This window comes from Oncorhynchus clarkii, chromosome 11, assembly GCF_045791955.1.
Source record: "Oncorhynchus clarkii lewisi isolate Uvic-CL-2024 chromosome 11, UVic_Ocla_1.0, whole genome shotgun sequence".
Classification (NCBI taxonomy): Eukaryota; Metazoa; Chordata; class Actinopteri; order Salmoniformes; family Salmonidae; genus Oncorhynchus; species Oncorhynchus clarkii.
Genome location: NC_092157.1, coordinates 8,579,238 through 8,595,643, shown reverse-complemented (window position 1 = coordinate 8,595,643; position 16,406 = coordinate 8,579,238). Strand labels below are relative to the sequence as shown.

General features: G+C 39.8%; 1 protein-coding gene across 1 annotated transcript; it reads right to left on the bottom strand.

The window, feature by feature from the left end:
- Positions 1 to 997: 997 nt before the first annotated feature.
- Positions 998 to 7,662, bottom strand: LOC139420150 (myelin-associated glycoprotein-like). Its single transcript, XM_071169937.1, has 7 exons — positions 7,614 to 7,662; positions 3,873 to 4,256; positions 3,448 to 3,744; positions 3,046 to 3,312; positions 2,234 to 2,318; positions 2,064 to 2,121; positions 998 to 1,719 (listed from the first exon to the last, which is right to left on the bottom strand). The coding sequence occupies exons 1-7, from the start codon at positions 7,660 to 7,662 to the stop codon at positions 1,447 to 1,449; spliced, it is 1,413 nt and encodes a 470-aa protein (XP_071026038.1). The 3' UTR covers positions 998 to 1,446.
- Between the last annotated feature and the right edge of the window lie 8,744 nt (positions 7,663 to 16,406).

The window sequence follows — 16,406 nt, the reverse complement described above, 5'->3', positions numbered from 1 at the left end:
CATTTAGGTTTGGATTACGAAGTAACTAACATGTTGTTGATCCATCCTCAATTTTCTCACAATCACAGCCATTAAACTATGTAACTGTTTTAAAGTCACCATTGACCTTATGGTGAAATTAGTGGAGGCTGCTGAGGGGAAGACAACTCATAATAATGTCTGGAACGGAGCAAATGGAATGGAATCAAACACATGGAAACCATGTTGGATGTATTTGGTACCATTCCACCTGTTCTGCTCCAGTCATTACCACGAGTACGTTCTCCCCCATTAATGTGCCACCAACCTCCTGTGGGTGAAATCCCTGGGCAGTGTTTTTCCTCTCCGGCGACTGAGTTAGGAAGGACGCCTGTATCTTTGTAGTGATTGGGTGTATTGATAAACCATCCAAAGTGTAATTAATAAACTCACTACGCTCAAAGGGGTTTTCAAGGTCAGATATCTTTTCTTTTTACCCATCTAGAAACAGGTGCCTTTCTTTGTGAGGCAATGGAAAAGCTGTTTATATCTGTTTGAAAGTTGCTACTTGACTGAGGATCTTACAGAAAATTGTATGTGTGGGGTACAGAGATGAGGTAGTCATTTAAAAATCATGTTAAACACTAGCATTGCACACAGAGTGAATCCATGCAACTCATGTGACTAGTTAAGGAAATCTTTACTCCTGAACTCATTTAGGCTTGACATGGAAAAGGTGTTGAATACATATTGACTTTCAGCTTTTCATTTTTATGTCTAAAAACATAACTCCACATTGTGTGTAGAACAGTGACACAAAATCTCAATAGAATCGATTTTAATGAGATATGTTAAATGTTGGACCAATAAGACCAAAAGATTTCATGGAAATTGAATGTAAAGGTTTTAATGGCAGGGCAATTAACAAACAACCTGAAATTCAGTCTCAATTGTTTCTTCAATTTAACACTCAACATAAAAACTGAAATAATTACTTCTAAATAGATATAAACTGAAAATAGATATTATTATTCTGGGAACTGCACAAAAGAGGAAGATAAACGGTGACTAGTAGATTTTAACACCATTCTGACATCATGTAGACTTACTTCACCAACTTCCTGTCTTGTATCAGACCACTGTCTCTCCAACTAACTGTGTCTTCTCTCCTCAGTCATCATTGACTTTATGTGGTCTTAAACTGCCTTCAGTGAGCTAGTTGAACCCAGCAGTTCCTCTATACTGTAACCCATTAAACAGATGCTCTGTGAACTCAACACTTAAAATAAATGGGCAAAAATAAAGAGTAGCCTGCATCATCATATCAACACTATAGTAACAGTTAAACACTTTTCACCCCAGAAAATTCTACAAATATGCAGATAATTAAAGAGCACACAATTATAAATGTAACAAAAGTACCATTAGAAACTATTACACAATGACAATACTCTACATAAAAACACTTGATACCCAATTGCAAAATACTTAGCATCCACCTGTTTTATTCACTTGTGCATAAAGCCCATCTAGGTTGTTAAGAGGTGGTTCCTGGGCCCCTCTCCCAGTCACGTTGACTTCAGCGTACTCACTCTCCTGTCCCTGGACCCTGTCCTGGGCTGCAGCTGGGATCTCTTTGGTCTGTAGTTTGGAGAAGTCTATGTCACCGTATTGGATCTCTTCAGGCTGGTCTTCTGCAGGTTCCTCTGGTTCCTCTCCGGCTGTGGCCTGGTTAGTACACACTGTCCCAACCGGGGAGTTCTGTGGAGAGAACACAGAGAGAGGAACAGGTGTAAAGCTCTAAGCTCAGTAATGTGTAAAACTCTAAGGTCAGCAGGTTACACAACACATACTGAGGGGATGTCAATGAAAATGTCAATTCAACTGACAGGTGTAAAGACAGTGAACACTGTCAAAGTCCAACAGCCCTTCTGTTATCATTCCATGTCATTACAGGATGTGGCATTGCTTTCGATGTGGTCATCTCCCCCTAAACTTGCTCTGAAATGATGTTAACCTCATGATTTTAAATAGTTTCAGTATTAACTCAGTACTTCCTTAGATACACTTTGTAGGTGGGTTTGTAAGTTGAGCCTTATTCCCACCTGTCCCTGTGGACTGTCTGTCCTTTCAAGTCCATCGTGGAGCCTCGAGTTTCTCCTCCTGGAAGACATTTAGAAAGGTATTCTGAATGCACTGAGAGGGATTTCATATGCAAAACACAAACACAGCAGAAATAAAATTGCTTTGCGTTGATGCCAGGAATAGTTCTTACCATACAAAAAGACTGATCAGGCTGATAAGCAAAATGGCCCCCAGAGTTCCTGCTGCAACCCCAAACACCATTGGCTCTTTTTGCCCTAAAAATACAGCACATATTATGGTCAATTCTCACAAAAAGATCTCTCAAGTACACTACATAACCAAAAGTATGTGGACACCTGCTCGTCAAACATCTCATTCCAAAATCATGGCCATTAATATGGAATATAGAATGTCATTGTATGCTGTAGCCTTAAGAATTCCCTTCACTGGAACTAAGAGGCCTAGCCCAAACCATGAAAAACAGCCACAGACCATTATTCCTCATCCACCAAACTTTACAGTTGGCACTATGCTTTGGTGCAGGTAGTGTTCACCTGGTATCCGTCAAAACCCAGATTCGTCCGCCGGACTGCCAGATGGTGAATCGTATTTACAACACGCCAGAGAACGGATTTCCACTTTTCCAGAGTCCAATGGCAGTGAGCTTTACACCACTGCAGCTGATTCTTGGCACTGCACATAGTGATCTTTGGCTTGTGTGTGGCTGTTCTGCCATGGAAACCCATTTCATGAAGCCCTCATAAAACAGTTCTGGTGCTGCCATTGCTTCCAAAGGCAGTTTGGAACTCGGTAGTGAATGTTACCATCCTACTGCCAATGTTTGTCTACGGAGATTGCATAGCTGTGTGCTCGATTTTAAACACCTGTCAGCAACGTGAGGCTTTAATAACTGAATCCACGCATTTGAAGGGGTGTCCACATACTTTTGAATATATATATTGTATATCTAACCTACGATTGTGCCCTACGTGCCAATTTTACCTTTTATAGCCAGCTGCACTTCATTCGACTTCCCACAGCCGTGACTATTTCTTCCTTCACAGAAGTACAGTCCTCCATCACCAACAGTCACATTGAGGGTGTAACTCTGTCCAGATGCTACCTGTGTTGTTTCACCCCCACTGATCTGGAACCATGTGAAGTTTGTCACAGGAGGGTTGGCTGTACTGCTGCAGGTCAGATTAACACAGCTGCCCACTGATACTGAATCAGCTGGACTGATGGAGGCCGAGGTGTCCTTAGGAGAGACTGAGGGAGAGGGGTTCATTTAGAATGTATCTGGATATGGTATATTGAATAGTCTCATCAAAACCACTCTATTACAATCATCAGTGAAACATGATAGAATGATCTATTCTACAGGAACCGGTTACTACATCTTACATGAAACGTTAAGCATCATGTTATGTTCAGCTCTCTTGTTGCTTGTCCCTACTGGGTAGACTGAGGTACAAGTGATGTTCTTCTCATGATGAAGGTATGACGGAGTGAAGGTCACCGTGGAGAGAACTGATTTGGTTTGGTCTGGATTCTCCTGCAGTTGGTTCTCAGTTGTTGGAAGAGTCCATGTCAGCTCAGGGGGGTGTTCGGGACAGGGCGCAACAGCTGAGCAGTTCAAACTGACAGGGGTCCCTTCCTTCACCTCACCTGAGACAGTAATGATGGGACTGGAAGGAAAATCTGTAATACATTGCAGATAAATATATTTTACCCTCATAGTTAAACTGTCCGCTTGTTCTACTCTTATCTTTGATGCAAGGAATCTAAACTGGGAAAAATAGTTGGTAAACAGTTAAATTGTCTCTTACCACTGACAACTATTTTAACAGACTTTTCAGTGTCTGTTGCACGGAATGGTTGACTCTCAATCCTGAAGAAGTATATATCAGAGTAATTGGTGGTTACATTGAAGAAGACTGTGGTGCAGTTCTTCTGGGACATGTTTCCAGTTATCTCCCCTTGATATCTGTTGACCGTCTCACTACTGTTAAATATCACTCTGTCCGGACGCTCACCAAAGTATTGGTTTCCTTTAATCCACACTCCAGAGGGTAGTATTGCGCTGTTAAATGTTTTCTGTGGGTCATCAATATCAAATGAACATGGGATTTGCACACAGGAGCCCGTCAGTACATCCAGTCTATCTGGCATTGTGGTGATCAAATTTCGTTGACCAAAACAGGCCAAAACACCTGCAACATAAAATACAACATCAGGGAGGTTCTGATGTATTATCAGTTCAGTCCAATGATATGTATTAACCCTAGATGACTGACAGGGGCCTCTGTTTGGAGGCAACTGCACAGCCATCTTGTTACTCCTCCTCCAGTGTAAAACAGATGTTGGAAGCTATAGAAATGCATTTATTAATGTCTATATTCGTTTTAGACAAGTATATTCTATTACAGACACCTTAATGCAGACGTTTAAATTATATTTTGTGACCTGCAACACTTCCTTCAGTAGAGAGACACTGCCGTCTCTCCAGCCAATGATTGCATCTTTAAACTCACTAAATTGGTATTATCCAATAGCTGCTTCATCTTTGAGTCAGAGTTTTTCCTTTTTCCTATTTTCCTTTGCCCCCAACTATGTGAACCTGTATGTGGAACAATTTGAGGAACCACTTACAAAACAGAGACACTCCCTAGTTTCTAAAATCCTCTCATGGAAGAGATACATAGATGATGTCTGTGCTCTGGGAAGGAAGTCAGCAGGAACTAAATTAATTCCAAACTCTGCTAAGCGAGAGCTCTGAATAGCTCAAATTCACCATGCAGACTGCTGAGAGAAAAATAAACTGCCTGGACTTATGGATCATCAAAGAGAATGATGCATTACATATAGATTTGTACACAAAGCCAACAGACCTCAACCTGCTACGTGGAGATATTATGCATCCCCTTCCCCTCAGGAATGGTATACCATAAAGCCAGTTATGCAGGGTTAAACTAATCTGTGGCCAAAATTCAGATTTTGACAGCAATGCTTAGAAATTGAAAAATAATTTCAAAATCAGAGGCTACATGTAAAAAATCCCTGATGATGCAAAGATTAAAATCTCAAAAACTACGAGAAGAATTGCTAAAAAGTAAACCAAAGAAGATAAACAAATATTTTGCACTAAGTACACCAAGTGTTCAGAGAAAATGAAAGCAATCCTGAAAAGCACTGGCATATTCTGCAGTCAGACTATAGAATGGCAAACCTCTTCAAGGATCCCCCACTGGTGGTCTATAAGTGTGGTCACAATATTGAGGATAGCTTAGTGAGATCTGACCTGGCCCCTGAGCCCACTCAGACACTCTTGACACACAATCCAAATTGGAAATACCAATGTGACTCATGCTCACAGTGCAATAGCACAACACAAACATCCTTCTTCAGACACCCACATACAGGTGGAAAAATCCCTGTTAGGGGTATCATCTCTTGCAAGATATAGGGAGTAATCTGTCTCATCACATGTTCATGTGGAAAAGCCTACGTAGGACAACCGAAAAGACAATTAAAACAATGCATAGCTGACCACTGTAACGTGTGTCGTCGTCTGATGAGGAGGAATCGGACCAAAGAGCAGCGTGGTAAGAGTTCATGACCTTTATTTAACTGAACACTGAAACAAAAAGACCAAAGTGCAAACTGAAACAGTCCTGTCAGGTGCAGAAAACACTAAACAGAAAACAACTACCCACAAAACATAGGTGGGAAAAAGCTACCTAAGTATGGTTCCCAATCAGAGACAATGATAGTCAGCCAAAACAAAGAAATACAAAACATAGAGAAAGGAACATAGAATGCCCACCCAAATCACACCCTGACAAAACCAAAATAGAGACATAAAAAGCTCTCTAAGGTCAGGGCGTGACAACCACCGCAGCTCAATCAGGTGTAATAACACTGACTATCCAGTAGCAGCTCACTTTGTTGAAGCTAACCATCCCATCTCCTCACTCAAAAACACACGCATATACACACACATTGAGCATGTTGGCCTACCAAGGAGAGGAGGTATTTAAAAACATTTACCCCTACTGTCTTAATATTGACTTTGACCATATATAGAGGCCGGTGGTTTCATAGTCTCTCATTGGTCGTTACATAGAATCAATGATCCAGAGTTTATACCCATCACTGTTACAGTCTCTCCCAATAATAATAGTTGTGGAAGGACCACCAGAGGGCAGGCTGGGCTCACGGATAGTAGCCCAACAAAGCATGTTGAGACAAGGTAACCAGAGGTAATTAAGCACAGCTTACGGTACTAATGACATATCTCTTTCCCCTATAAGAGAGAGGATGGAACCAGCAGGGAGAGGAGAGACAAACCCTCTGTGTAGAATGGCTACCAAGAGAAGGGAGCTAGCCAAAGAAGAGCCATTAAGACAGTGACAAATCTGTGATTGTTGTTGTAGTTTAAAGATAATCGTCTTGTATTTCATCTAAAGAAGATGTATGTTGTTCCTTGGGAGATTCTCATTGATTGTGTTGGTATTGTCAGAAATCTCTCAATAGAGAACTGCGTTCAACCAAGAAAACCTACTCCTGACTTGTTTATTCCACCTTTCTGTTTTAGAGTGACACCAAATGACTTGGTCCGCTCACATAATATTAACTTATTTCTATGTACAGGTGATTTTTCAATTGGTAGGTATGTTGTCAAGGAGTGGTGATAGGGACAGTGGTGGAAGATATACTGTTAACTGCACACTGATGTCGGTTTCACATGAACATACAGGGACATGAAAAAGTATTTCCCCTTTATGGTTCTCTATTTTTACTTATTTTTTTACTGTTATCAGATCTTCAACCAAAACCTAATATTAGATAAAGGGAACTTGAGTTTATAAACTTCTTTTATAGTTATTTATTTTCTTTCATTAACAAAGTTATGCAACACCCAATACCCCTGTGTGAAAAAGTAATTGCCCCCTTACTCTCAATAACTGGTTGTGCCACCATTCCAAAACACACAATCAAGTATGCATGAAAAGGGATTAAAAGCAACAAATTTAAAGTTTTGGAATGGCCTACTCAATGTCCAGACCTAATCCCAAATGAGATATTGTGCCAGGACTTGAAACGAGCAGTTCATGCTTGAAAACCCTTGAATGTCACTGAGTTAAAGCAGATCTGCATGGGACAGTTTGCCAAAATTCCTCAACAACAATGTGAGAGACTGATCAACAATTACAGGGAATGTATGGTTGGTTGTCATTTCAACTGAAGGAGGCACAGACAGTTATTTAGTGTAGGGGAGCATAACTTTGTTTAAGAAATAAATTAAATAAGTATGTAAATGTTGTGTTATTTGTTCACTCAGGTTCCATTTATCTAATATCATCTATTGATTGAATATATGAAAATATTCGAAAACTTTTTCACGGCAGTTTAAATCCAGACTATTAAATACACTAATCAGGAATTAACTGTACACTTTTCTACACAATTAAAAAGCTGGAATATAGCACATCCCATAAAATATAATGTCTTGTGGTTATTCCTTTATCTCTGATTCATAACTAGTTGTTGTTGTGTGGAAGACTCACCTGACATAAAGAGGCCAATGAGAAAAAACATGTTCTCAGGACAAGCCATGTGAGAACTCACACACTACTGATCACCTGAAACAGTACAAACATACACTTACTGGTGGAGTAACTTAACTCACACAACACATTAAACCATCCCCATATCAAATACACGATATCCTTCAGTTGTGAAGCTAATACATGAACAAACAGCAGTACATTAGAACATATTGAATCTCATTACTCAGAATTAATCTCCTTTAATTTATTTTGAACATTAAAATGAACAGAAAATATAGTGAAGAAGTCGATACTTGCCTTAGACGGTAACGTAAACTGTCTACAGCAGAAACTGTCACACACATAGTGAGGTCTGACAAACCAAAGTGATGAAATTCATGTGGCACATCTCACATCTCAACAGTGACGTACTTCCTAATAACTGAATGAGAAATCAGTTTTAAAGAATACTACTGTATTTAATGTCCCTTTCTCACGGTAGGACAGGTCAGCAGCATTCAGAAACGGGCCCCCGAATCACTAAGTCTGCCCCCAATAAATTGATATAATACAACAAAGGAAACGTTTGGCATTATAACCATCTCCCTCTCCTCTATCTCACAGGCTTGAATGGGAATGTGTGTTTGATTTAAACATATAGTTAAATCATGAACCAAAATCCACTATTCATTTATTCAAGAGTTAAATGTATTAAATTCGAGTTTGATACAAAACATATGGTTGTCACATTATGTTTCAACATGAAAAACAGACTTGGTATGAAACAGAGTAACTGTAATTTTATCTGAGTGATTCTTACACACCACTCAACTTCTCCTATACCAACTTCCTCTTTGAAGTCTATTTGCCAAGAAGAGCCTTTTGGGCTGGATGCCACAGAGACAAACTTTTCACGTCACTTCGATATGGAATTTACTTTTTCATAGGAGTTTACGAGAACTTATGCTGTAGGTTAGGAGACTGAGGTTAAGGTTAGGTAAAAGTGTTAGGGTTGGGGAAATGCTCTCCTATCCAGTGTTGGACGACCGCATTTGGGATCCTGAGCTTACTTTCCTGCAATTAAACACATTTTGCCATGGGGCTGATAGAAAAGGTTTCTGTTTTTTGCTATCATATGCTATCAGGTGCCGTTCTGTAATCCTAACCTACTTCCAAAATAATTTCTTATCCTCTATGTGATCGGTACCCCCCACGGGACGGCTGTCCCCAGTCCACCTGGCCGTGCTGCTGCTCCAGTTTCAACTGTTCTGCCTGTGATTATTATTATTTGACCATGCTGGTCATCTATGAACATTTGAACATCTTGGCCATGTTATGTTATAATCTCCACCTGGCACAGCCAGAAGAGGACTGGCCACCCCACATAGCCTTGTTCCTCTCTAGGTTTCTTCCTAGGTTTTGGCCTTTCTAGGGAGTTTTTCCTAGCCACCGTGCTTCTACACCTGCATTGCTTGCTGTTTGGGGTTTTAGGCTGGGTTTCTGTACAGCACTTTGAGATATCAGCTGATGTACAAAGGCTATATAAATAAATTTGATTTGATTTGAGCTAACGTGCGCTGATGTGATTAGCATGAGGTTGTAAGTAACAAGAACATTTTCTAGGACGTAGACATGTCTTATATGGGCAGAAAGCTTAAATTCTTGTTAATCTACAGTAGTTCCTCCTTTAAAAGTTACGTCATGCTGAGGCACACCTTGCTGCCTGCTGCAGCATTCTGTGGTACGTTATCTATTTGTCAGCCATTTTTTTTCTGTTAATGCAAGTTATTGCTAGTTTGACCACCAGAGGGCATCTTTGAGAAACATTTGATTGTCTTCCGTTACCAGAGAATTTAAAACCTTTTTTGTAATAACATTGTAAATTGGATTAATTTTAAGACATTTGGCTTAATTAATTTGATTATTATTTTGGTGTTCTATTCCGAGAAAAATGAAAAAACGAAACCCTCAGGGTTTCCGTTTGGATGGAATGTAAAATATGGCGCTGTACAACATGACGGTCAGATGTAGGCTACAGCATGAGGATTGGAGGATTCTAAATAGTTTGCTTTCATTAGACAACTTTGTTCCAATATTTCTGTAAATCAGTGATATTTATTCCCACAGTAATTCATTATGGATCCATAACTAAATCAACATCTGCATTTTGAAAGAGTATTTTTATTATTATTTTATTAACGAAAGCATAAAGATCCTGATGAAGAAATACAGTACCGTACAGTATATGCTTCTACATTTGGATAATAAAAAATTTAAAGCATTTTGAAGATATGAGCCAGCTGCATTTGTTTATTAGGCTACTGTGCAGTCTACAATACATACTGTAGCAAACATGGGAAAGTGCCTAATTCCTTACATAAGGGAGAGCAGGCCATGTCTTTACTACAGAATGCGGAGCATACAGGAGACGGGGGTTCAAATCCCTGACAGGGAGGAAGGCGTAGACTGTCTTGTAAATAAGAATTTGTTCTTAACTTAACTGGTTCCATATGTGTTATTTCATAGTTGTGATGTCTTCACTATTATTCTACAATGTAGAAAATAGTTTGTTTTTTTTATCTTGGAATGAGTAGGTGTGTCCAAACTTTTGACTGGTACTTGCTTAATTATTTTTATTAATATTATGGTTTTTCTATTCCAATAAAAAACGAAAAACCCTCTGGGTTTCCATTAGTATGGAACGGAAAATATGGTGCTGTACAACGTGATGGTCGGCAGTACAGTACTGGGCTATTTAGCTAAAGAATTCCCGCAGGGCAGGTGGGACACCGGGTTCAATTCCCCTACGGGGAGGAAGGAGTAGGCTGTCCGTGTAAATAATAATTTGTTCTTAACTGACTTGCCTATAAAGGTTACACTAAGAGCATACCATTTCTGCACACTCATTTTCTAATTCTTGTCTAACCAATACCCAAACGGACATTAAGTGGGGGAAAAAATCTCATTGATTCATCAAGACCAGTCCCCACGCTTGTCTCAGGGCCACGCGAAACGGTGCTAAAATAGTTGTAGGCTTTTGTTTCTAACTTCAATATGCTCTTGAAATATATAAGACCGTCACAATGTTTAACAGAACATTACTTAACACTAGTGAGACTCATTTCGCATATGGTAGGTATACAGTATACAGCCAAACCCAGATGACGCTGGGCCACTTGTGCACCACCCTATGGCACTCCCAATTACGGTCAGATGTGATACAGCCTGAATTCGAACCAGGGACTGTAGTAAAGCCTCTTGCAACGAGATGCAGTGCCTTAGAACGCTGCGCTACTCGGGAGCCATGACCAATATATATATACAGTGCCTTGCGAAAGTATTCGGCCCCCTTGAACTTTGCGACCTTTTGCCACATTTCAGGCTTCAAACATAAAGATATAAAACTGTATTTTTTTGTGAAGAATCAACAACAAATTGGACACAATCATGAAGTGGAACGACATTTATTGGATATTTCAAACTTTTTTAACAAATCAAAAACTGAAAAATTGAGCGTGCAAAATTATTCAGCCCCTTTACTTTCAGTGCAGCAAACTCTCTCCAGAAGTTCAGTGAGGATCTCTAAATGATCCAATGTTGACCTAAATGACTAATGATGATAAATACAATCCACCTGTGTGTAATCAAGTCTCCGTATAAATGCACCTGCACTGTGATAGTCTCAGAGGTCCGTTAAAAGCGCAGAGAGCATCATGAAGAACAAGGAACACACCAGGCAGGTCCGAGATACTGTTGTGAAGAAGTTTAATGCCGGATTTGGATACAAAAAGATTTCCCAAGCTTTAAACATCCCAAGGAGCACTGTGCAAGCGATAATATTGAAATGGAAGGAGTATCAGACCACTGCAAATCTACCAAGACCTGGCCGTCCCTCTAAACTTTCAGCTCATACAAGGAGAAGATTGATCAGAGATGCAGCCAAGAGGCCCATGATCACTCTGGATGAACTGCAGAGATCTACAGCTGAGGTGGGTGGCAAGAAGAAAGCCATTTCTTAAAGATATCCATAAAAAGTGTTGTTTAAAGTTTGCCACAAGCCACCTGGGAGGCACACCAAACATGTGGAAGAAGGTGCTCTGGTCAGATGAAACCAAAATTGAACTTTTTGGCAACAATGCAAAACGTTATGTTTGGCGTAAAAGCAACACAGCTCATCACCCTGAACATACCATCCCCACTGTCAAACATGGTGGTGGCAGCATCATGGTTTGGGCCTGCTTTTCTTCAGCAGGGACAGGGAAGATGGTTAAAATTGATGGGAAGATGGATGGAGCCAAATACAGGACCATTCTGGAAGAAAACCTGATGGAGTCTGCAAAAGACCTGAGACTGGGACGGAGATTTGTCTTCCAACAAGACAATGATCCAAAACATAAAGCAAAATCTACAATGGAATGGTTCAAAAATAAATATATCCAGGTGTTAGAATGGCCAAGTCAAAGTCCAGACCTGAATCCAATCGAGAATCTGTGGAAAGAACTGAAAACTGCTGTTCACAAATGCTCTCCATCCAACCTCACTGAGCTCTAGCTGTTTTGCAAGGAGGAATGGGAAAAAATGTCAGTCTCTCGATGTGCAAAACTGATAGAGACATACCCCGAGCGACTTACAGCTGTAATCGCAGCAAAAGGTGGCGCTACAAAGTATTAACTTAAGGGGGGCCGAATAATTTTGCACGCCCAATTTTTCAGTTTTTGATTTGTTAAAAAAGTTTGAAATATCCAATAAATGTCGTTCCACTTCATGATTGTGTCCCACTTGTTGTTGATTCTTCACAAAAAAATACAGTTTTATATCTTTATGTTTGAAGCCTGAAATGTGGCAAAAGGTCGCAAAGTTCAAGGGGGCCAAATACTTTTGCAATGCACTGTATATATATATATATATATATATATATATATATATAATTATTATATATAATTATTATTATTTTTAATTCAGAACATTAACCGTGTGTAGGTAGATACGTGTGTAGGTAGATTATTTTTTGAAAGTTGGGGAGAAGGGAGGGGGAGGTTCACACCTAGCTCAAGTTGGGGAGGGGGGTTTCACACCTAGCTCGGCTATTCAACATTTATTTAGAAAAGGTTGAATAGTCTATTGTTCGGCTAATAGCACATCCTGCTATGCTTGTGAAAAACTATGAATAATACTCCCCCTTTCCACACGTTAAAGATTCCAATTGATAAAGTGTTTTTAGCCACAATCGACCCCAACCCCAATTAATATATTTGGGCACAGTCGATAGCGTGCTGGATTTCAGGCTAGAATGTTGAAGGTTCAAAACCTGCTCCCTGCTTGTTTCATTACATTATTATGCCGGTCTCAGAGCAAATAGCCTCCAATCTCGTTCCACTCTCTCTTCCACGCCTCATTCTCCACCTGAGTGGCTCGCTTGTGGGCGTGCTGGCAGGATGTACTGTTTTTTATTCTGTATATATGAATTAGAAATCAGCCTTTACTTAAATCATGTTTCCAGTATCTTGCATAGTTACAGTGTGTAATCATTGATGTCCCAGGAGCAGGAGTGGTAAACACTGTTGAAGTGTATATCTGTAATACATACATGTAGACACAGCATCATTCAAAGAATGGAGTTTGATACACCTGGTATTGGATATGACTGAAAAAAACTTGCTAAATAGCTATTTTCGAAAGTTGTACAATAAAAATATGTACAATCTACATTAACTAACACATTCCTCTCAATTGTACATTTTTGCTTGACTCGTTATGACGTTATAATTACTTAAATTTGCTTTTTTTTTGTCAGCTATCTTTGCTGAAGAAAGTCACCAGGGATGGGTGGCTCACATCAAATTCGTCATTGGGAACCACTTGATATGATTGGTCATATAAAAACCTTGGGACCCAAATGCATATTGAGTGCTCTAACTCCCCCTTGCGGTGGTCTGGAGCAATGAAGCTGTGATGCTGGGTACCTCTAATTCTCACAACTTTTAAAGGAGGAACCACTGTAACTGCACTGTCTAATTTACAGTAGCTGTTAGAGTGAAAACTTATCATGTTATTGTTAGAGGAGAGTGCACAGTTATGTACTTGAAAATGCATATATTGACCAATTAGGCATAGTTGGGCAGACTTGATACAACATTTTGAACAGAAATGCAATGGTTCATAGGATCAGTCTAAAACTCTGCCATCTAGTGGCCAAAATCTAAATTGTGACTAAACTGGAATAATACATTGTGGCCTTTCGCTTACATTTCAAAGATAATGAAAAAATAAAAAAACGCATATTTTTCCTTTGTTTTATCTTTTACTAGCCTAGTGGTTAGAGCGTTAGGGCCAGTAACCGGAAGGTTGCTGGATCGAATCCCCGAGCTGACAAAGTAAAAATCAGTGGCCCTGAGCAAGGCAGTTAACTCACTGTTCCCCGGGCACCGAAGACGTGGATGTCGATTATGGCAGCCCCCCTCACCTCTCTGATTCAGAGGGGTTGGGTTAAATGCGGAAGAGAGGTTACTGTTGAATACATTCAGTAGGACAACTGGCTACTTATCCCCCTCTCCCTTTCCCTTTCCCTCACATTTCCACCAACTTCAAAGTGGTTCCTTTCAAGTGGTATCAAGAATATACATATCCTTGCATCAGATCCTGAGCTACAGGCAGTTAGATTTGGGTATGTCATTTTAAGTCCGATCGTGAAGATGTTAATTAAAGGTAAAATGGGCACGTAGGGCACAATCTTAGGTTACTTATACTCAATATATTCAAAAGTATGTGGACACCCCTTCAAATGCGTGGATTCAGCTATTTAATGACATTGACATTAATGCCCATGATTTTGGAATGAGATGTTCGATGAGCAGGTGTCCACATACTTTCGGTCATGTAGTGTACATTGCAGATCTTTATGTGAGAAATGACCTAATATGTGCTGCATTTTCAGGGCAAGAAGAGACTGTTAACACAATGGTTTTTGGGATTGCAGCAGGAACTTTGGGGGTCCTTTTGCTTATCAGCCTGATCAGTGTTATTGGATGGTAACAACTATTCCTGACATCAATAGAAAACTATTATTTCTGCTGTGTTTGTGTTTTGCATATGAAAACCCTCTCAGTGCATTCAGAATACCTTTCTAAATGTCTTCCAGGAGGAGAAACTCGAGGCTCCACGATGGACTTGAAAGGACAGACAGTCCACAGGGACAGGTGGGAATAAGGCTCAACTTTCAAAACAATCTACAAAGTGTATCTAAGGAAGTACTGAATTAATGCTGAAACTATTTAAAGCCATGAGGTTAACATAATTTCAGAGCAAGTTTAGGGGGAGATGACCACATCGATAGCAATGCCACATCCTGTAATGACATGGAATGATAACAGAATGGCTGTTGGACTTTGACAGTGTTTACTGTCTTTACACCTGTCAGTTGAATTGACATTTTCATTGACATCCCCTCAGTATGTGTTGTGTAACCTGCTGACCTTAGAGTTTTACACATTACTGAGCTTAGAGCTTTACACCTGTTCCTCTCTCTGTGTTCTCTCCACAGAACTCCCCGGTTGGGACAGTGTGTACTAACCAGGCCACAGCCAGAGAGGAACCAGAGGAACCTGCAGAAGACCAGCCTGAAGAGATCCAATACGGTGACATAGACTTCTCCAAACTACAGACCAAAGAGACCCCAGCTGCAGCCCAGGACAGGATGCAGGGACAGGAGAGTGAATACGCTGAAGTCAATGTGACCGGGAGTAGGGCCCAGGAACCACCACTTAACAACCTAGATGGGCTTTATGCACAAGTGAATAAAATAAGTGCATGTTAATTATTTTTCCAATGTGTATTAAGTGTTTTTATGTACAGTATTGTCATTGTGTATCTGTTTCTATTGGTACTTTTGTTACATTTATAATTGTGTACTCTTTGATTATCTGCATATTTGTAGAATTTGCTGGAATTAAAAGTGTTTAACTGTTACTATAGTGGTGATATGATGATGCAGGCTACTGTTTATTTTGGACCATTTATTTTGAGTGTTGAGTTCACAGAGCATCTGTTTAATGGGTTCCAGTATAGAGGAACTGCTGAGTTCAACTAGCTCACTGAAGGCAGTTTAAGACCATATAAAGTAAATGATGACTGAGGAGAGAAGACACAGTTAGTTGGAGAGACAGTGGTATGATACAAGACAGGAAGTTGGTGCAGTAAGTCTACATGACGGCAGAATGGTGTTAACATCTACTAGATACTGTTTATCTTAATCTTTTGTGCAGTTACCAGAATAACAATATTATCTATTTTCAGTTTATACAGTTGGAGTCAGAAGTTTACATACAGATAGGTTGGGGTCATTAAAACTCATTTTTCATTCACTCCACAAATTCCTTGTTAACAAACTATAGTTTTGGCAAGTCGGTTAGGATATCTACTTTGTGCATGACACAAGTCGTTTTTCCAACAATTGTTTACAGACAGATTATTTCACTTATAATTCACTGTATCACAATTCCAGTGGGTCAGAGGTTTACATACACTAAGTTGACTGTGCCTTTAAACAGCTTGGAAAATTCCAGAAAATGATGTCATGGCTTTAGAAGCTTCTGATTAACATCATTTGAGTCAATTGGAGGTGTACCTGTGGATGTATTTCAAGGCCTACCTTCAAACTCAGTGCCTCTTTGCTTGACATCATGGGAAAATCAAAAGAAATCAGCCAAGATTTCAGAAAAAAATGTGGACATCCACCAGTCTGGTTCAATTTCCAAATGCCTGAAGGTACCACGTTCATCTGAACAAACAATTGTACGCACATATAAACACCAA

Coding starts and splice junctions, on each gene's coding strand:
- LOC139420150 (XM_071169937.1), bottom strand. CDS start 7,662: ATGGCTTGTCCTGAGAACATGTTTTTTCTCATTGGCCTCTTTATGTCA. Junction 2,319..3,045: donor AGTGCAGCTGGCTATAAAAG/GTAAAATTGGCA, acceptor CTGTATTTTTAG/GGCAAAAAGAGCCAATGGTG. Junction 2,122..2,233: donor CTGATCAGTCTTTTTGTATG/GTAAGAACTATT, acceptor AATGTCTTCCAG/GAGGAGAAACTCGAGGCTCC.